The sequence below is a fragment of the Fistularia commersonii genome, chromosome 8 (genome assembly GCF_037954325.1).
Source record: "Fistularia commersonii isolate RoL2024-O1a breed Wild chromosome 8, RoL_Fcom_v1.0, whole genome shotgun sequence".
Classification (NCBI taxonomy): domain Eukaryota; kingdom Metazoa; phylum Chordata; class Actinopteri; order Syngnathiformes; family Fistulariidae; genus Fistularia; species Fistularia commersonii.
The window spans coordinates 18,157,366-18,178,686 of NC_141291.1; the positions used below are offsets into that span (position 1 = coordinate 18,157,366).

The 21,321-nt window shown below is 39.9% G+C and overlaps 1 protein-coding gene across 1 annotated transcript in view; it reads left to right on the forward strand.

The window, feature by feature from the left end:
* Nucleotides 1-13,439: 13,439 nt before the first annotated feature.
* olfm3a (olfactomedin 3a) overlaps nucleotides 13,440-21,321 on the forward strand; it is a 28,747-nt gene continuing 20,865 nt past the window's right edge. Inside the window, exon 1 of the mRNA XM_086150423.1 lies at nucleotides 13,440-13,695. Within this exon, the coding sequence (XP_086006549.1) occupies nucleotides 13,639-13,695 (57 nt within the window). The 5' untranslated portion in view covers nucleotides 13,440-13,638. The remainder of the gene's footprint in view (nucleotides 13,696-21,321) is intronic.

Sequence of the window (21,321 nt, forward strand, 5' to 3'; positions counted from 1 at the left end):
CAATGACCTTCTTCGTATGGAAGGGCCCTCGCTCAAAGGTGTGAGTACTTGTTGTATGTAGAACCCAAGATTCAACCCCATTTCACACTCACTCTGGATGGGCCAATCCCTGTCTTCAAGACAACATGTTCTCTGTGGTTTTGGGAATGACAGATAGTAACACTAAAATGAAAAACCATTATTTCCCTGCCTCACAGTTCCTGTGAACCGTGGATCTCAAAGTGCAGAATCAGAGGACTGTGTTCAATTACTTATTGAACTATGAATTTGAGGTGAAAAATACTAGTATTCATAGTGGATGTTAATCAAATGGTTGCGGTTTGTCTGTAATGAAAATTCCCATTCAAATACTTTATCCCATAAAATCTCCATCTGTACCTCATATTTCTTACAGACTCAACTTTTTGTTACATATAGCGCCATTGGAAACTCAAATGAATTCACTTCCATTTGGTCTCGAACAAAAGAAAATAAGAAGTATGTGTTACTAACTTCCTAATTCATTTGAACTTGTTAGAATGTTAGACTGAATAAGAGAACATATCGATAAAGCCTCAGGGCACTATGAAAAGCTGGAAAGAAAGTTAAATAATGGAGATGAGCTGGGGGGCCGAAAAAACCAAATAGCCTTGTCCACCAAATTGCCTGTAATGGAGTGGTAAATAATGCAGAGGAATCTTATAGGCATGCTAACACCATTACACTTGACAAATAGCAGAGGCTGCAGTTCACAAACACAATCTTTGGAAACAATATAGAAATAAGCCCATTGGTCTCCTCTCGGAGAAGAGCTGCTTGGTTTTAATTACATTAAATTAAACTGTCTGATCTAGCTCTATTAAAGCCCGCTCCATTAAGACTCAATTATTCTGAAAGTAATGGTTATAGCTTCACGAACAAGTTTTTTTTTTTTTTTTCATTTCTCATCAGAATTTTTTACGATAACACCCCCCCCCCCCCCCCCCCCCCCAAAAAAAAAGAACTGAAATTACCTATCTAATGGACATCTTTACCTAATTTAAGTATTTTCATGTCAACATTTTTTCTTCGGATAATTGGGGTTGGCAATTGTTGTGTGGACCTCATTGGTAAGCAGCTCTCAAAAGCAGTGTCTTGAAAAGCAGATTAATTTTGCTTTAACTACAGCCTGAGCTTTTCCTTTCTATCTGCAACAGAGGAAACACTGTGATTCGGGCTGAGAATAAAACATTGAGCCACATGAAAAGGTAAATGTCTTGAAATTCAGAAGATGCTGTACTTCTGAAGTACAGCTGAGAATAGGCAGGAGATATGGATGGGAAATAGCATTGAGAGTAAATGTATGCATACATATCTCTGTGTTTGTGTATGTGTTTGAGAGAGAAAAAAATGCTGATAACTTATTCATTTAAAACCAAATTATAAATAAAAAATGATGAAACCTGATTTAGGTTTAAGAACCATTGTCCTTCATCCGCTGGTTTTTGAAGTTTATTGAATTGGGATACGGAGGTTTCACATTTCAAATTCTAACAGATTACAGTAAAAGTGAGGCTTCTGTCAGCTATCCTCAGAAAAAAAGAGGCCTGGTGTTAGTGATATCAGACATAAGGTGTTTATACAGAATAAAAAAAAACCGTGCAACTTTCTGTTGAGCAGTGATTGCAAAAACAAAACTTTTCACAGAATGATTAGGTGTGTCACTGCATCCCTCCCTCACATTTCAAGAAAAAAGTTTTTTTTGTTGTGTTTTGTTTTTTCCTTATTTGAATATAACACTTGGAAACTCTGTGAAACTCATGGCTTCCGTGGCTCTTTTAGTTCTGGATCATTTTGTCAGACATTGTTACCTGACAGTACATTCTGGTGATTTGATTGCTGCCTTTTCCAACACTTTACATCAGGGACTTACCGTTAAAGCATCAGATGAGAACGAGATCTTGCTCAGCTGAGACGTATCATGGGGGTGATCACCGAACCCTGCATTTCTCAGTCTAGTTATCAGCACTCACCTCAGTAGGGGTGGTGTCAGCATCAGATGATTTATCAATGACATGTAGAGGTCTTGGACCTCATACTGCTCTGGAGGAGCGAGCCGTTGTCCTGAGCAAGCATGAGGTTTATAAGACAAAGCTAAAAAAAAAAGCACTGCTAAAAGGCAACTAAATTCACATAGTGAAATCAGTCAATCTACTATATTGATTAACCATGACATTTAAATTGTCACTCTTGTTTTATATCTTTCTATCTTTTTCCTGTCACATCATTAAGACGACTGGACAATATAATCACAATTGTGCTTCCGCAACATTAAGAAAAAGTTGAATAATTCATGGCTTGTATTTATAATTAGGCTGATTCTAGCTGGTGTTCTTCTCTGCATATGAGGATTTTGTCTCCAACATAAGTCAAAACAAAAATATGTGACTCAAAAAGTGTCATGGTTTATTGCTTAAATAGTTTTCTGTTTCAGGCTTCAATGAAAGACGTACAATGTGCAAATGAGTAAACATCAACAAAAATACTTGAAACTTGAGCCGGTGGGAAAAAAGACTAATGAACACGGTGAGACATGGTGGTGGTGGTGGTGTTTGTGGTGGAGGATGTGTTTCAATAGAGAGAATAAAATAACCCTGGTAATTTTCTAAGGAAAAATTGAAGAGTATATTGTGATTTTATACACATTTACATGTGGATGTGCCTTCGAGTAGGTTCGGTGGTCAACATCAGTTGCCATGGCGACATCTTCTGCTGAACAATGAACCCCCCTGTCATGACATGGAACTCGAACCAAAAATCCTCCATTGTAATACAGGGCCCAGTGATCACTCAGTGTGACAAACAGTAGATTTGTTGGCTTATGTGGTATTTATTTCCATCAAACATGTAAATATACACCGTTTGGCCAAAAGTATATGCTCACTTGCCTTGACTCACAAATGAACTTAAGTGACATCCCATTCCTAATCCATAGAGTTCAACATGACGTTTGTCCACACCTTCAACTCTCCTGGGAAGGCTGTCCACAAGGTCCAGAAGTGTGTCTATGGGAGCATGGATTTGTCCAAATGTCTTGGCATGCTGAAGTTCCTTTCACGGGAACTAAGGGGACAAGCCCAGCTCCTGAAAAATAACCACACCATAATCCCCCTCCACCAAACTTCACTCTTGGCACAATGCAGTCAGACAAGTACCGTTCTCCTGGCGACCCCCAAAGCCAGACTCGTCCATCAGATTGCCAGATAGAGAAGCGCGATTGGTCACTCCAGAGAACATGTCTCCACTGTTCTAGAGTCCAGTGTCGGCGTGCTTTACAACACTGCAGCCGACCCTTTGCATTGCAATTGGTGAAGTGTGTATTGGATGCAGCTGCCCGGCCGGGGAAACCCAATCTAAGAAGCTCTCTGCACACTGTTCTTCAGCTCATCTGAAGGCCACATGAAGTTTATAGGTCTGAAGCCATTGACTCGGCAGAGTCAATTGGCGACCTCTTGGCAGTATGTGCCTCAGCATCCACTGACCCAACCCCATTAGTTTATGTGTCCTACCACTTAGTGGAGTTGCTGTCGTTCCCAAAGACATCCATGTTATTATATTAGCTGGCAGTTAACTGGAATATTTAGAAGCGAGCAAATGTCATGCCTGGATTTGTTGCACAGGTGGCATCCTATCACAGCTCCACATTGGAATTCAGTGAGCTTCGGAGAGCGACCAATTCTTTCACAGATGTTTGAAAAAAGCGTCTGCATGCCTAGGTGCTTGATTTTATACACCTGTGGCCACAGAAGTGATTGGAACACCAGATTCAGAATATTTGGATGGCTGAGCAAATACTTTAGTCCATATAGTGTACATATTTTTCCACCAGTCAAATACAGGGCTGACAAATCAAAAAATTCCATGCGCGACATTTGTGCTGAGTTTTCACGATGTTTGCATTTTTATTTACAGTCAATATTTCTTCTCTTTTCAGGAGGCAAGGGGAAACTATGACACTTTAGCAGCTTCTCAGCCAAGTGGGAGCTCACTTGCAAATCTGTGGTCCTACATTGCAAAGCCATGTGCTAAAAGGATGAATCTCTGGCTGCCTTTTGCCAACCGAGGGCTGCAGAGAAGGGAGACAGGAGGGGACGCCAACTTCTGTTTTGTCTTAAATTGCTTTCCCTTGTGGAAAGATTTTTTTCAAGCTGTGTCAACTCCATCGATAAAGGCGAGGCAGAGTTATTTCCGCAGCACAGCTTTCCCAGGTACGCTTATAATGCTCAGAGGAATTTGAAAAGGTAAAAATAAGCTCTAGAATAAGACTATTTAATTAGCAGAATTAATTGAATTCAAAAAAAGGGGACAGTTATATGGTTAAAATTAATAAATAGGTAAGAGATATGAGTCAACATAGAATGAAGATCAATTTAAAATTGGAAGATTAAATAAAAGAGCAAAAATAGTGATGGAAAAGACATTTTATATCACTTAGGGGTGAAACGCCAAATTCTTTCTGTTTGAATTAAATGAAAACAGATGATTAAAAAAGTTTTTCAGACTCTTAAAATATTCAGTTCAAGCCCGAATCCTACCATGAATGACAAAGATTGAAATGTTATTGAAGCAGGAGGTAGGATGTGATCCAGCCACTGACTGGCATCATTACAGGGTTTAGTCTCGTCTTTACAACAAATTGACCGCCCCCTTTCTTTTTGAAAGAAAAAAATAAAGTTTTCAGCTTTCTGATTGAAGGTCGTTTAGCGTCTGATCCATCCTCCTGTTATATTAGCTGTAAGTTAAACAGCCCAAAGTGCAAAAACCCACCCATGTCTGAAAGTAACATTTAATGGAATAAGGTGGACCGTTGTGGTGTGAGGGTGGGGCTTCTCCCACCAATTTCTCCTGCATAACTCTATGCTTTTTTAACAACCACTTTAAAAAGCCTCTGTCTTCAACTCTTTCATGATGCTACTTTTGATTTGTGTCGACTTCAGCCCACAACCCCCATCGGCGCTACACTTACTGTTATCTTTTTTTTCTCATTTATCAAACATTCCCCATCTTGCATTGAGTTTTAAAAATCTTGTTAATTGGAGTACAGTCAAAACAAATTTTCTTTGTCATTCTTCATTCATTTTTGATTCTTCTCTCTCATGCAATGAATTTATAGCTCGCCCTGGTTTCTGTGCACAGGAGCAGGAAACGGATCTGCTGAAATGAAGTTGCACGTAAGAAAATTACTGGTGGTACTGAGAAGCTTTATCTTCTACCTCTACATCTGCCTTACCAGGAACATGTTTGCAACAGAATTTAGACACCAGGCTCTGCTTCTATCCCTGTGCTGTAGAGACAAACTGCAGTCAGCGGCTTAAAGTTTGAATGTGCAAACCCATAGTATCTCCTCAAATTGGATTTATTGCCACATGGAGCCACCAAGCCAGTCATATTTCCAAGGCCTTTGCAAAAAAATTGCCAAGCATGGAAGCGTGGCTATTTTTTATGATCTTAGAACGCAGCTGCACAGGTTTGATAGGCTGGCAAAAAGATAATAGGTGGGTGGCCTAGAATATATATTTACTTCAAATGTCTCAAAAAGTCATTTTAAGCCAGCAGTGATTCATGTCGTATTTTTCTTTTACATCAGGGATTCAGTTATTCCGACCTGCCTTTATTTAGCAAGTTATGTCTATGATTTTCTGCGCATTTCGCCGCACAGACTGAATGCATATCTCGATAATTGTGTTCAAATTGTTGTAAACATCCACTTGGAATCCGAAATTAACCGCTTTTGCATTTTCTTCCGGCCATCACAGCATACCAGTGTCTCCCTATAGGTCACAAAAGAATTATAAAAATTGCTGACTCGTCTCCTTCATAAGGGAAATTGATAGACTTGCACCTCTTGGCGGCTCCCAGCTCCGTCTCCTTTGTGCAGTTTGAAAACAGGTACCTATCTCGATCAAAAAACAGATACCGATGTCTTTAATTGTCCTTTTGTGGAAGATACCAATATAATAGTGCATTTGAGTCTACGCTTCTTTGACAGGAAGCAGCAGCGGCTGATCTTTTTATGAGTGTAGAGATGCTTCAAAGTAGGAGAATTATCAGTTGGTCTGCTGCTGTAGTTTTATGTGCATTTTTATTGGTCCTCTGACCTCAAGCGAATAATGAATTTTGTCTTCTAGCTCTAAAAAGGCAGAAAAAAAAGCAATTTTGACAATTACCCACATTGCCATTTGAATATATCAAGGTGAAAAGCAGACACGGATGTATAAAAACACGCAAAAGTGTGGAAGTCTTGAAAAGGAGTTTTCTGAAAAGCTTGGACACACTCATCATTCAGGAGACACATCTGGATGAGTGGTGTGGAAATGGGTATTCAGCACCTCAGTTTGTTAAGTCTTCTACTTCAAATAGTCTATGTTGTGAAAACCATACAGAAAAGAATCAGAATGATAAAGCTTATATCCTTTACATGCAAACGGTTGAAATGCTTTCCAAAGGCACAAATTGATAATCAAAAACTGTGTTTTGGCCAAAAAAAAGGAAAGAAAAAAAAATTAAACTCTCCTTCGGATTATTGTGAATCAATTGTCCGCGTCATTTGAATCCAGACTTTAAACTACACATGCAATTGTGCCATTATCATTATTATTGTTATTATTAGTTATAATAGTAACAATTGCAGTGGAAGAAGTTGTAATCATTGTTCCATTCTCGACGGTCCTGGCTGTCACAGAACTGTTCAGTCAAATTAAACCTTGTGTTTTATATCTGCTGCTTTTACCTCCCTCATCCTTTTTGTTAAGTAAACCTAAAATAGATTTAATAAACCTCTTTGCCAACTACTTTGTCCACCACTGTGTTAGGCATGTTGAAGGATCTAATGAAGACAAAGCTAGCATTGACCAAGCCCCGCATTTAAAACGGAAGGACATTGGTGTCACTGAGGAAACTTTCATCAAAGGAAGTACTTTTCCTGACTCCTGAGTTTTCCGAGGAGTCACTGGTGAAGTCTTCAGCGCCTCAGCTCGAGTTCAGCTCAGAGTATTCAGAGCTTCACACTGAGCGAAAGGCTTAAAAAAAGGCAATGGCTGCAAGCTGTCAGCCCGAGTTTATTGCTCTTTCTTTTTCCTACCATGCGATCTGTCCTTTCGTTTTTCCCACTTTCTCCTCCCTCGACCTTGGAAAAAGCTCATCACTTACCCCAAATCCGCCTGTTTTCTACGTCTTGCAATGAATACGTTCATGTAACAATAAATATCGATCGATTCTTAAATGGAGAAATAAAACAAAATGTCAAAGATATTTTCAATCTTTTAATTTTGGTTTCAAATATCAAGGATTGGGATGTGAGTCATATAATTTCTCTGTACTATAAGTGTCAGGGGTACTATGTGATAGAAGACTATCAGTCTGAATGAAAGGAAATGTGAACAGGACAGCTGTGAGACCAGTGACGCTGAATGGCCTTGACGCAGTAACAATGACGAAAAGGCAGGAGGCAGAGCTGGAGGTCGCAGAGATGAAGATGCTCAGGGTTCTCTTTGGGAGTGACCAGGATGGATAGGATCAGGAATGAGTCTATCAGAGGAACAGCACATGTTAGATGTTTTGGAGAGAAGGTCAGACGCCAGACTGAGATGGTTCGGTCATGCACAGAGGAGGGATAGTGAATATATTGGTAGATACAAGTCAATGTCTCTGTGAATTTCTCCTTTCTCTTTCTCCTCTCAGGACACACATAGACTCAAATTTAGATAAGATAAGATAAGATAAGATAAGATAAGATAAGATATGAAGGTAGTTGGTGTGAGAGTGGAGGATACAGAGAATAGGGTTAGATGGATTAGATAGAGAGGGTTGACTCGCTATGGTGACTCCTGAAGGGAAAAGCCGAAAAGAGATGAAGAAGAAGAAGAAAGAGAAGAAGCCATTCAGTCAATCCAGTGAATTAATTTGGTGGCTGTGTTGGTTCCGCTTACCTTCAGACAGTTTTATAACACCTCTATTCATTATTGGCTTTTCAAAGCAACCACACTACATTTGAATGTCACATAATTATTTTTTTATTTATTTTATTTTAATGGGCAAAGATTAGTTGCCACAAGAACAAGCTTGGCTATTTATCAAGTTCAATCAAAAATCATCGGATCAAAGGAAAGAGGGAAATTGAATTAGACTGATGCCTTTCATCCCACTAACATTAATTCTTCTATATTTTATGATTACCGTGCATAAGCAACCAGCTAATGTCAGTAGTGTCAGTGTTGTGTGTCTGTAATATTTGCTGCATCGGGGGGATTTAAGTCTAAACTAGATAACTGACCTCTATGTAATGATCTGGATGGCCTGAGAAGGATTTATGAGGCAGATGCATGAATTCATAATTCTTTCGACATAAGTGATGGGTAATAACACAAAACATTTCATCATCCTTAAAGCCCTTGTGTGTTAAAACCACTTTCTGATCATGGCTGGTGTAGCTTTTCTCTCGGGGTTGTGAGACTGTCTGCTTTATTCCATTTGTTTGTTAAAACTGCGAGCGTTGCGCACAACAAATGATTTTTTGACATGTCTGTCCTGTGTACCACAGTGGACTTTTTAAGAAAGAATTTCGAATGTTGACCAACGAATCAAAACAAATCCGAATGAGTGTTTGGATGATGAAGTAAATGTGCTGTAAACACAGTTCTCACCATCTCAGGATGTCATGTATTCATTTTAAATCTCTTGTAACCTTGACATCTTTAATTCATCTTCTTTTTGACAAAGGCAAGCAAGTACCTTCGGTGTGTTGCATGTCATTCTCTCTACTGCCGTTGTGCTTTGTGTTTGACACTCATTGCATCACGATTGCAGTCAGTTGCAACTTTGCAACGAAATATTTTACCTCTGGTTGAGCGAAAATCTTTGCTCAAATATTTGTTTTGCATTCATTGGGTAAAACTCCTTCGTGAGATAATGAAATTAAAAATTATACTATGTATGGGTTATACTTCATGCATGGTATCAATAAGGTAAGTTGTGCCATATGTGTTCTATCATAAACAAGGATGACCAAAGAGAAAATTTAAGTATCTTGTTTGCTTTAGTTAATAGCTTCAATTACTTGCTTTAAAGGGATATCTGTTTACCAAGGGATATCCATTTTGTCCTATTTGATAAACATTTGTTCGAGTGACATAAAATCAACTATAACATATATCAACATATCTAAGTTTGTATAAAATAGTAAAAAAAAATTGCCATTGTTGTTTACATTGCAACGCTGTCTGGGTGGTGAGGTCACAAGATTGACTTGGGCTTGGTCCCATTCATTTTACCTTGGGTGCAAAAAAACATATCATATGTGCAGCCCTTCCCATTTGAACCCGAGAGAGACATGAGCGAGGAGGATATCACTCAAGAAAAAAGTGAAAAGTAAACGACACAACGAGGGAAGCAAGTCAAAAGTTGCTGGTGTGCATGCGTCGAATGCGTTGCTATCCTAAAAGAGGGCCTCTTTTTAGGGAGTTCCACCTTTTGCCATCACCTGTCCACTATAGACTTACGGACTGCTGTGTTGACTGACCGGGGGACTCGTCATCAGCTTCCTCCAAAATCGTGCCCGATCCTTTGGAAGTTGTGTACGTCCACAAGCAGTTTCCCCCTCCTTTATTCTCTTCTATTCTTTATTCTCTTGCAACCAAAAACAACAGGATGTGGCATTATTACCATATACCACTAGCAGTGTACGTATGTCATCAACTCAGCATGCATTGCTTGTAGAACAACGGCTAAGCCCGAATATAAGTTATAAATTGCAATTTTTACAAAAATACTATTCTTTGTGCTTTTTTATCAACACATCCTAGTATGAGACAAATAGTAAAGCAGATTTATGTCTATTACTCCTTCCAGGTGGGGTTCCTGTTAGTGGTTGTCTCAGGTGATAGAGACATTGCCATCATGTTTTAAAGATGGTGGATTAATTCAATTATGGATATGTGTGGCACAACAGTTTGACATCCAATGTGGGGCGGCATGGTGCAGACAGTAGAGCAATTGTCTTTGGAAACAAACATTCCTGGTTTGATTCCCGACTCCTCCGTGTGTGCCAAAGTGTTGTTGAGTAAGACACCAAACCTCTAACCGCTCCCCTGGCGCTGGTCGATGGCATGCTTACATGCTTATAGTTTATCCACGATGGCTTAATTGCAGAGAATAAATTTCCTCACAGGGATTAATAAAGGATAAATTATTGTAACACCTGATCTGAGAGAGACCTTTGTTTTGTTATTAGACTTCTGTGCTCGTCAGGGATTGTCCATAACAAGCACCATGTTCAGGCATGAAGGTGTCCGTATGCGCACTTGGCACCATCACACCTTAAGCCACACTTCTTTGATCGACCTTGTGGTCGGACTTGCGGCCATACTTTTTGGACACTCGGGTGAAGAGAGGGGTGGAGCTGTCAGCTGATCACCACCTGGTGCTGGCTCCGATGGTGGGGGAGGATACCGGTCAGACCCGAACGTAATGTGAGGGTCTGCTGTGAATGTCTTGCAGGGTCCTCTGTCAGAGGACGTTTCAAGTCCCACTTCTTGCAGAACTACAACCACGTCCCGAGGGAGGGACGGGACATTGAGTCAGAATGGGCAATGTTGCCATTGTCGAGGTGGCAGACCGGAGCTGTGGCCATAAGGCGGTTAGGCACCTGTTTGGGCGGCAACCCTCTAACCCGCTGGTGGACTCAAGCGGTGAGGGATGCCATCAAACTGAAGGTGTCCTATCGGGCCTCTCTGCCCTGCGAGGCTCCGGGGGAAGCTGACAGGTCCCAGCAAGCCAAGCGACATGCGGTCTCGCTGGTTGCTAGAACAAAAACAGGCATGGGAGGAGTTCGGGGAGGACAACGTCTGGTGCGCGCTGAGGAGATTCTGTTCCACTATGCAGTGGATCAGGATGGGGACACAGTGTGGGAGCGATGAGAGCAATGGGAACAGGGCACTGCTGACCTCTATTCAAGAGGATGCAGATCGGTGGCAGGAATACTTCCGAGACCTTCTCAACCCCGTTGAAACGCCTTCTCGTGAGGAAGCAGGGCCGGGGGACTCTGGAGCCGGTACGCATATTTCTGGGGCTGAAGATGCTGAAGCAGTCAAGAAGCTCTTCAGTTGCAGAGCCCTAGGGGGGTGGATGAGGTCTGCCTTGGGTTCCTCAAGGGCTCTGGATGCTGACTGACACGCCTCTGCCGCATTGCGTGGATGTCGTGGACAGTGTTGCAGACCGTGACGGTGAACCCCCTTTTTAAAAAAGGGGATCAGAGGGTTTGCTCTAACTACAGGGAGATCACACCCCTCAGCCTCCCTGGTAGGGTCTATTCAGCGTGCTGGTGAAGAGGGTCAACCAGTCTACATGTGTTTTGAGGACCTGGAGATGGCATTCAACCATGTCCTGCGAGCAATCCTGTGGGGGGTGCTCCGGGAATTTGGGGTACCGAAACCCGTCATTTGGGCTGTTCGGTCCCTGTATGATTGGTGTCAGACCTTGGTCCGCATTGCCGGTTGTCAGTCAGACCGGTGAGAGTTTGACTCCACCAGGGTCATTCTTTGTCACCCATTCTGTTCCCAACTTTGATGGACAGAATTTCTAGGCGCAGCCAGGGTGTCAAGGGTACCCAGTTTGGTGGCCGCAGCTTAAGGTCTCTGCTTTTTGCAGATGATGTGATTCTGTTGGCTTTACCAGGCCATGATCTCCAACTCTCCCTGGAGCTGTTCGCTCCAGTGTTCTGGAGTGTTCCAAGGTGAGTGTGAAGGGGCCAGGATGAGGATCAGCAACTCCAAATGTGACCAAACCTCAATATCACATGTCTTCAAACACTTTCATCTGCAATCAAAAATGAAAAGACTTAGCAAATTTTTTGGAATGAAATATAATTTTTCTTTTAATACATTTTTGCTGTTGGTGGTGGGTTTTTTTTTTTTCATTTTTTTTTTTTTTTCAAATGAAATTTATTTTAATGGAACAAAATGAATGTACAGAGCAAATTGATAAAAAGTAATGAAGAAGTCTACCCTGGTGTCTGCATCTAATAAACAAATACGAATGAACAAATGTAATGTAATACAACAGGAATCAAGGGAAATTATGTTATACATTGTTATGAACTGACACTATAACTAAGACAAAGGCAATCTATGCAACTGTTTTTGAGCATCATTTTTTATTTCTGTGTTGCTATAAAGACCCAATAGCACCTTTGTAAATAAAATTTTAAAAGCTTTGCTTGAATAACAAAAGGAGGGTCCTCATGATTGAGATGTGTGTTGGTACAAAGGCTCTTGAGTGACATTTTGAAGAACCAAAGATTTTTTCAGCAGCGATTTTAATGGTCACTTGACACCAGGTCTGGGGAGTCAGGGATCTCAAATTTAACTGGATCCTGGGAGGAAACCAGTTAATTTAGAATATTATCCAAAACATATGAATGATGTTTCCCAATTTGCATTTTAATAAAAATCCCAGACAAATTCATTTGTGCAACAGACTCCTTCGGAAGTAAAGAAACCTTCTTTTTTGTTTTGTTTTTTTCTTTATCAGAGATGTGCTTTCATTGTCAAACCTGTTTTGCTCACCCTTTTTTCCAAGGAATCTTGAAGTAATATATAATGACATAAACTAGGTGAAAATGGTTCTTCTTATTGCTGCAGAGCTATCATATCCAGGGAGTGAACCTGCTCTGAATTCTAGCAAGCATGATGGCAATATTGAGTATTTTGTTTACTCAAAAAAAAGTCTCTGGCTTTCCCCTGCGTCCGCACTCCAGAGACATTTGGCAGAGCATCTGATCGAATGCGGCTGGTTAGAATTCGTATTACTCTACGCAATTAATGTTAATCACTATCATCATCGTCGAGTGCTACGTGTGTGGAAACTATATATGCAGGCGTCCTATGAGAAAGCGAGTCCACAGAAATGCAAACACGGAGTCGTATCAGACCTTCCTGCATTGCATAGAAGAATATTCTGGGAATAAACAAGAATTTTTTTGTCTCTGTGTTTGAATTAATGGTTCATAGACACTAAATCCGATAAAACCCTGCCGGTATTTTTAAAAATTATTTTCTCATTATTGTAAAAAATGTTTGATATTTTCTTGCTTATTTTTTGCTGCCCTTGATTTTGATATTTTCTTATGCTTAAGTTCACTCCTTTCACATTTTAAAGTTTGAAAGCCTTTTCTTAATTTATTTTGTAGTTTATTGCTATAGATAATTGTTCAATCTGCACCTTTAACAGGGTTCATATCAACACACATGTTGTATTAAATGTATTATTCGATTTTGCATATTTTGCAAAGATAGATAGATAGATAGATAGATAGATAGATAGATAGATAGATAGATAGATAGATAGTGATGTCACATCCTCGGTGCGCCTCCCCTGCAGTCTCCTCAATGTGAAATATTGGAGAATATCTCCTGCCCACAGAAAACTTTGTTGCGTAGCTCTGCCTGCAGCCGGATCACCGAGGCGCGTTGGGTGTGATGCCGGTAAACGTGCGGTCGCTTTGCCGCCACCGGAGCGCTTTTCCTGCGTTTGGGCAGCAGTGAAAGGTGAGACCCGGACGGGAGCTCCACATGTGAGAGGACCAGACCAGACCTCGGTGAAAAGTGGCACCCCGAGCCCATCACTATGCGGGTGCTGTTGCGTGTCCTTTCCCTTCTAGTCTGCGGCTCCTATCCTTCAATGGTGAGTAAAAGGCATTGTTTTCCAATATTTTCTTTAAATGTTAAATGTTATTGATTTGCCTCCGTATTTGCCCGCTCAGCTTAGTTTCTTACCAGGAAGCGGCCACCCAGTCACAGAGGCTGACTCGCCGGATTCCATTTAAAAGTCACCGGATTTAAAATCTGCTTCCAAAACAGGAGGCATTAAAACGGTCTGATTAAATTGAATTAATTTGGATAAGAAGACTTTACAGAGAGGCGTGTATCGGTATATATTTATCTATCACTGCTGTGATTTAGACATTCTATGATGTAAATATTGAGTAGTTAATGTAGTTATTTCCCCCATGTATACTTCAAAAATGATAGGTGTGACAGGAGCTGTTGAGAAACTGTTCCTAAACTTTATTTTCTCGCCAATGATCGAGTGACAGGAATTCAAAAATCGACATGTAACGTGAATGTACTCCAGGGGTTATTTGGCGCAGTTTCAATCCAGACAAGAGCATATTAGGTTAATGCATGAGAAAGTCAATCCATTCATCAATAATTGATAAAATATTATTTGGATTAATGGATTGATAAAAAAGAAAAAATACACAATTTTAAAGACACAGAGAAAAAAGAGACGTGTGGGGGGGGGGTTAGATGCCTCCGGCATGGTTCAGTAAACAAAAGAAATGTGAGGCAGCGGCACCTTCAATGTTAAAAAAACGTCGAAATGTGGCCAAGAGGAGTTTCTAGTAAGTCCATTTCTGCAGGATCACCTTCGACAACAGATCAGTGTTGGTCGTTTGCAGGGTTTTTCATCCACAAATATATTCTGACATCAAGCTCAGTAAAAGAAACAGAAACTGTTTTTTTTTTTTTCTTTTTCTCAACCCACAGTGAGCACTATTTCCCTTCAGTATGTGTAACTGTCTGAACAGTGCCTGACTTAAGTGTAAATTTGGGCAAATATGACAACATAACAAATGGTTATTTGATATATTTTACAAAGCTGGAATAAATGTGCCTGAAGCTGATAAGTCCAGTGAAAGTCTGTAATGATGATCAATTACAGATCAGTGTATTGCTCCGGGAGGGTGGAGCTGTCCACCCATGTCTGGTGCTGAAACTTCACTCCCTAAGCCATGCTGTGAGTCAGATGAGAGAGAAGCAAAAACATTATGTATCCATATGCAGATTTGTTAACCTTTTCCAACAGAGGGTAATTACGTGGGATAGAGTTTACCCAGTTGCATAGTGTCTAATTAATGTTCCTCAATTCTAGTTTTCCAAAACAAATTAGAGGGAAAAAAAAATCCCATCATTGGTTTCTCTACTCTATGATGTCTGTGCTGGGTGAATGTGAGGTCAAAAATCGTTAATTTGTGTTATTTATAGATTAAAAAAAATGCACCAGAATTTATATTTATTGTTGATTAGCCTCTGTTAAATAGCTAAAGAGAAGGTGCCCATTTGAGGGTTAACAAATCGGTGTGTGTATGTTTAATAAATGCATTTCTGCAGTGCCACCTCTGGTTATCTTCGATGAGTCAGTTCAGTTTCTATCACGCATCTGATTAAATCAATGAATACTCTGCTGGCTATTGAGAAAAATGAGATATCGCTGGTGCAAAAGCTGCATGCAAATTGCTCAAGTTTCTGGCGCACACTAAAAAAGACGTGAGACGCAAAAGTATTTGGTAGAATTATACTGAGATGAAAGTTATAAAGCTTTCACTCACAGGTTATTGGATATTTAAAAAAAAAACATTTTTTTTTTCATATCTGTATTTTGTTTAGAGAGCTGGCCTCGAACTGTCAGAATGTTTGCTTTTGCAATTCCTACATGTATTATTTTTTTCAAGATTCCACTTTCGAAACTTTAATGTTCTTTATTATAAGCCACATTTATTTTAGATGAACCGGCCAAAGCCGGAGCTAAGGGTGTGGATTTTCTTATGCTATGGTTTATTATATATTACCTTTATATATTACCTTTGTAGATTGTAGAGTGGACAACACATCTCTTAGGGAGCTGCAGTGAGAAAATTAGATATTTGCATATAGTACCTTTCCCATACGGTTGACACCTACCATTCAATTACGCAGTGGTTGCTAATGGCCATGTGTTACTTTGCTCGTGATCGCAATGATGAGAGAAATTTGTGTTTTATGATCTTGTATTATGTCGTGCATCTGGAGGAAACATCAAGTGGAGGAGGCTTAACATCACACAGCCTGGCATCACACAGGTGCTTGAATTCAGTTTAAAAGCAAAAATGTTACACTTCTGCACCTATGGTTGGGCTCAAAAATCTGTTTGAGATTTAAATGTGAATTAAAAAACAAGCAAATGTGATTTTTGAGAGATCTAGTATGTGCACAATGTCTGGTCAAACAGTAAACAGGTGCAAAACCAAAGTCATTCTCAGAATTTTATACTTCCTTTTTGGAATATCCACATCTTGATGAAAAACAACAATGACTCTTTAAGGATGAATAAATGCATAGACTATAATAAACTTTAAATGCATGAAAGTCTTCATCATATTGTGTACATTGCAGTGCCCGCACACACCACAATTCATTCCGAATACACTGGCATATATTAAACATTGCAATGCATCAAAATACAATACTTCCATTCATTCATTCAATCATTCATTCATTCATTCAATCATTGATTCATTTTCATGGCTTATCTATACCGCATATCCTACACTTTAGATCTATCTATCTATCTATCTGTCTATCTATCTATCTATCTATCTATCTATCTATCTGTCTATCTGTCTATCTGTCTATCTGTCTATCTGTCTGTCTGTCTGTCTGTCTGTCTGTCTGTCTGTCTAGTTATATATCTAGCTATTTTAGCTGTGTATACATCTATGTATACAAACACATCAAAACCAGAATTTTAAACTTCCATTTTTGTTAAAATTGGGCAAGGCCTGAGAAGAGCAATGTGACCACAGCAAAAGTTGTAACAATACTGTAAATACATCCTCCCCTTGATATGACTCTTTTAATCATTCATTTTGTACATACACACACACACACTTGCACACACTTGCACACAACACACAAAAGGCATTCTTTCAAGTTATTTGTTTTTGTTGAGCTAAAGGGTTTGTGTGCCAGGAGTTGGTGCTTATTCAGAATCCTTTTTTTACATTGCATTAGAATTTAAGGCTGATACACTCTGAAGAAGTTGGGGAAATTTTCGGGCTTAGATGCCACAATAAAAGATGAGAACTGCTCTGAGCATACGCCTACACACAAACACATACGACTGTTTTATATCACAGGTAAAAAAAAAAAGGGGGGGGGGGGGGGATGAAATCATAATGGAGGTTTACTACACCCTTCACACTGAAGGCCAAATTAAAAATGACACCTTCTAATTAGTGTCAACAAAACAAGGCAAAGCACCATAAGTCTGGCAGCATCGGCCATTAGTGACACTGCATGTTTCATGTGTGAAGCATGGAGAGAGGAGGTTGTCAAAGCTTATTGTTAGTCTGAGGAAACAAGCCCTCTGATGATGGATGTAAGCACTTTCTCGCTGCTGCAGCAACTTCTGCTTCCGCTATGACAAATGTAAGTTTAGTTTGGTCTTTGTGTGGCACTAATATCTTTCCTTTCACTTGAATCTGTCATTTGCTTGGAAATACAGGACAAGAAACACTTAGCTGACAAGTGAGTGAGTTCATCTTGTGGATTAATGATGAGATTTCCATGTTCTTACAGTGAGTGATAACTACTACTTAATAGCTCTTTCTACTTACCGTTGTGGTTTGACCTGAAATGAATCATCAGTGACCATGATTAACACCCATGATATCTAATTAAGGAATTATTTATCTTTGCCATTTTTTTTATATAAGATTCCACTGCTTTAAACTGCTGCCATAACTCCAGGTGAATATTGCTTAGATAATAACAGTATAATTACAGGAGTCGGGAAACGGTATCGAAACCCGTGTGGCAGTGATGGTCCCCTCTGTCTGATTACTGTCATTATAGTATAAGCAGCATCAATAGGAGGTGCATCACACTGCATATGAGCTGCTAGCCGGACGTGAGAAGAATGGAAGATAGTGAATATACACAGTAGTCCATTGACAGGAAATAAATGAATGTTTGCTGTGCCTGGGAGCTCCTTCTATTACAAAAAATAAGTAGCATATGCTTTAAAAATACAGGATGAAAAACAAATCATGGTTTTGACTTCTGTTCTGACCACCAAGTGATTTCAGATTCAGGCATGTCAGAATAGGTTTTCATTTTAAATTGCAGGCAACTGCACCGGGTAACATTTCCAGCATCAAGTTGTGAACAAACTGTTTGTTATGTTTTACATACAATTTGAAAAAGAATTGCGTTAGGATACCAAGCACACTAAGGCAAATGAGATGATGTCGGCAGCTAATATCCACCAATCCATGCAAAACTGAAGTTTTTTTTTCTGAATCCATACATTCATTAATGCAGCTTTTCATTGGTAAATCCTGCATGTCATCTTCAAAATTTAGTATGCAACCTTGCTTCTCAATTTATTCCAAAAATTACAATTTAAATAAAGAAAGGTGCTTCTTCAAAGTTGTAGCCTTTTTGAGGCAAAGCCATCCTCTCCCATCCTCAAAGCTATGACTCCACTTTAGTCCACTTTTCCCCTCACACATCACATTTTCTCACACACTGTCCAAGCTAGTCTCTGATACTTTGAAGTTGTTTGTTATAAATGTGTTTTGCTGCATACTGGCTGAAGCATCTGGTGAGTGTGCATGCACTGGTTAGTGCTTCCATCTTATAGCAAGAAGGTCCGTGGGATGATTCTGACCGGGGGCATTTCTATGTGAAGTTTGCATGTTCTCTCCATGTCCATGTGGATTTCATCTGGGTTGTCAGGTTTCATACCACAGTCCCAAAAATTTTGATGAGATGAGATGATGAGAACAACTTTATTAATCCCGAAGGAAATTGTTGTGCCAGAGTTTCAAGTAAAAAAACATAACAGTAATAGATAATAACAGAAAGGAGGAAGAATAAGAAATATAATGAAAAATGAAATATGAAAAATGAATATGCGCTAGGTTCATTGACCCTAAATTGCCCAGGCGAGTGAGTGATTGTATGACCTCTGTGCGACCCTGAGTGCAAGATAAGCAGACGAGAGATTGAATGCGTGAATGTATCTGTGTCCCCTTTGGAGTCAAATAGGCAAGGCGGGCTCACTACTAGATCAATCACTGCCAGTCACGGCTATATTTTGACAAAAGTAAATGAGTTTAAAAGCCAATCTCAAGGCTGTCCAAACCCAACAGAATGCTCATGTTTTCTTCTAAAAGAACCTACTAGATAGCCACATTTCCTTGGGCATAAACAGTATTGAAATCCTTATCTGACCTGGATAGAAGGTCAGCTCCCTGTTTCATTCGGACTTTTCATTTTTAAGAGCGCCAAAAACTGGTATTTCTTTAGATTGTATACAACCCCAAGAAGTGGAACTCTGAGGTGATTAACCTGCTTTTCCCTATAGTAATGTTCTGATACTGCATATACCATGCCTCCTTGCGTGTCCACAAAAGGATGTTAGGTCTCCATTTATCAGACCCTTTGCCCCCCACGGTGCAACAGACTTCTGTGAATTTGGAAAAGGGAGTATCTACATACTGGATATCAGTGAGTGCAGGAACTGCGCCGTTGTAGGAGTGTGCTCTCTCTCTCTCAGAATGTTTCCAGGGACGCTGTGTTGTACTGCTGATGTTCACTGCAGACAAAACAACAAGTACAGGTCTCAGCCTGTAATCATCAAGTGACAGCTGTAGACTGGAGGAGCCCCACAACCCGGTTTGCTTCCAAGCTTTTTTTGTTTGCATGCGACACAATAACAAACAGGTCAATTGTATGTATCCTATTGTTATCAGTGAGCTAAAAAAAGAAGCAATTTTCTTGTGAGCGTCCATCTGTGTGTGTCTGACAACGCTTTATGCCGTCATGCAGGGCCTGAAAAAATTAGGAAAGGATGTAATCATTCACACTAAGACCATAAAGCCAATTTACAGTCAAATGTGACCAGACATCGATCTTAAATTGCCTTTTTTGTTAAAAAAACGTAAGGGATGCCTGGCTAGATACTGGCTTGACTGACAATACTCTCACAATACACATAATATAGCATTTCATGACATTATATAGCAAATGTTTTTTAGAATATCAGTCAAACAAAGACAATGCATTTAATGTCACTCACTATCTTGCAAAGCAAGAAAATCAGTCTATGAGTTGACCACTTTTAAAACACCCTTTTGCATTTCTACAAATGCTTTACACAGAAAGATTTATGCATGTATGTATGCATGACTACATCAGAGGGACAGCACATGAAGATACAACCAGATTGAGATGGTTGGTCATGTACAGAGGAGGGATAGTGAATATAGGATGCTTAGGTGGGACTTACCAGGCTGGAGGTAAACCAGAGATGTATGGATGGAGTGAAAGAGGATGTGAAGTTGGGTGGTGTGAGAGAAGAGGATGCAAAGGAGAGGGGAGCAACCAAGGAAAATAAAACCAGTGCTCCAGATTTAGAAGTATTCATTTGTGGATGTTTAGAGTTCGTCATTTTGTAATTCTCCCTTGTGAAGGTGTAATCATGTAGTTCAATGGATTTACCGGCAACAGGGCCAAGGTGTTGTCCGCCTCTCCCCCTCTGCAAAGTAGGATTGCCTGAAACACTTTGGGCAGGATAGGCAGTATAGACCATGGTGGAGTGAATAGTTGGTTTGAAATTTAGAAATAAACAAACATGGCAAATGAACACCTTGGAACTTGCTTTATATCTTACCATGTCACCAGAACCTGACCAGAACTGCCTCTGGAGAGCAGCAGACTCTGATTTTCAGTTTTATCTTTGTGTGAATATTGTGTTTGTCACCAAATGACATGTTGTGGACACAACCATCAGCTTTTACCTCAACATGGCAGTACATTCTTTACGACGCTTTTTGATTCTTGTAAATACTAAAATGGTTCTGTCTTGAATAAAAAGACAAATATTGGTGTGTTTTGACACGCATAGTGGAACCTTGATGTTTGGACTGTGGCAAGATGAGGAAAGATGACTGAGATGAAGGTGAGTTCAAATTTTACTCCCCAACACTGTAACCAAAACTGACAAAGGAACACCTCGTGCCAAAAACCCCTGAGACTTAAAGCACGGCATCAGCTAACAGTCCTGTGAGGCACCGCCCTCGTGTCCTTGATAGAACCATGATAAGTAATGCATAATAGAAACCACTAGAAATTGCTGTTGCTGATGATAAAGATGACGACTGACTTTGATTTATTATTGGATTTGAAAGCATGTGGCTAACCGATCGATATATAACGTCTCCTCAACTTCTATTTACTCTTATTCCACCATTCCATTAATTGAAAAAAGAAACAACCTTAATTACAATGGTGACCTCTCAGGGGAATGGACAAGTAAGCACAGAGGGGCATTCGACAAAAGTATAATATTAGAACACCTAAGGGGAAAAAAAAGCAGAAAATAGTTGGAAAAGTCATCAGTTCATCGGTGACTGATTTAATTTCACAATAAAGATAGGTGGTGGTCTTTACCGAGTAATCCTTATGATCTATACTGAACATC